Here is a 686-nt window from a genome sequence, read left to right as displayed (position 1 = left end):
GCCCCGTCCCGGGGGCCCCCGCCCGCGTCCCCGCCGCCCGCCGCCGGCCGAGCCCGGGTGAAGGAGCAGATCCGGATCATCGTGGAGGACCTGGAACTGGTCCTGGGCGACCTGAAGGACGTGGCCAGAGAACTGAAGGAGGTGAGGACGGGGAGAGCGGGAGACAGACAGACGGACGGACAGACAGAGACAGAGAGACAGCGAGACAGAGAGAGAGACAGACAGAGAGAGACAGAGACAGAGACAGACAGAGAGACAGAGAGAGACAGGGAGAGAGAGACAGTCAGAGAGAGACAGACAGACACACAGAGAGAGACAGAGAGAGAGACACAAGAGACAGATACACACACAGAGACAGAGAGAGACAGAGCGGGAGGGAGAGACAGACGGACAGAGACCGAGACGAGAGATAAGAGAGACAGACAGACAGACAGCGCGCGCCGGCGCCCCTGGCCGTCTGGGCAGCGCCGCTCGGGACGGCCGGGTCTCCAAACTCGCGGCCCGGCCCCGGCCCCGGCCCCGCGCGGGCGGCCGCTGCGGTTCGGGTTTTAATCCAGAAGAAATCAACTAGTGCCACGGGTCGCGGAGTGGAGTGCGGGGCCTCCGCGCCTGGGTGGGGCCGGGGTTCGCCGGGGGCGTGTCCCCGAGAGTGCGCGGGACCCCGGAGCCGGCGCCGCCCCAGCCCG

At 67.2% G+C, this 686-nt stretch overlaps 1 protein-coding gene across 1 annotated transcript in view; it reads left to right on the top strand.

Moving 5' to 3' along the window:
• Positions 1-686, top strand: part of Prr16 (proline rich 16) — a 168,981-nt gene that overhangs the window by 1,285 nt on the left and 167,010 nt on the right. Inside the window, exon 3 of the mRNA XM_013015549.1 lies at positions 1-141. Coding sequence (XP_012871003.1) covers positions 1-141 — 141 coding nt within the window. The remainder of the gene's footprint in view (positions 142-686) is intronic.

The sequence above is a fragment of the Dipodomys ordii genome, unplaced genomic scaffold, assembly GCF_000151885.1.
Source record: "Dipodomys ordii isolate 6190 unplaced genomic scaffold, Dord_2.0 Scaffold27, whole genome shotgun sequence".
Lineage (NCBI taxonomy): Eukaryota > Metazoa > Chordata > Mammalia > Rodentia > Heteromyidae > Dipodomys > Dipodomys ordii.
This window is presented reverse-complemented; position numbering and strand designations above follow the sequence as displayed.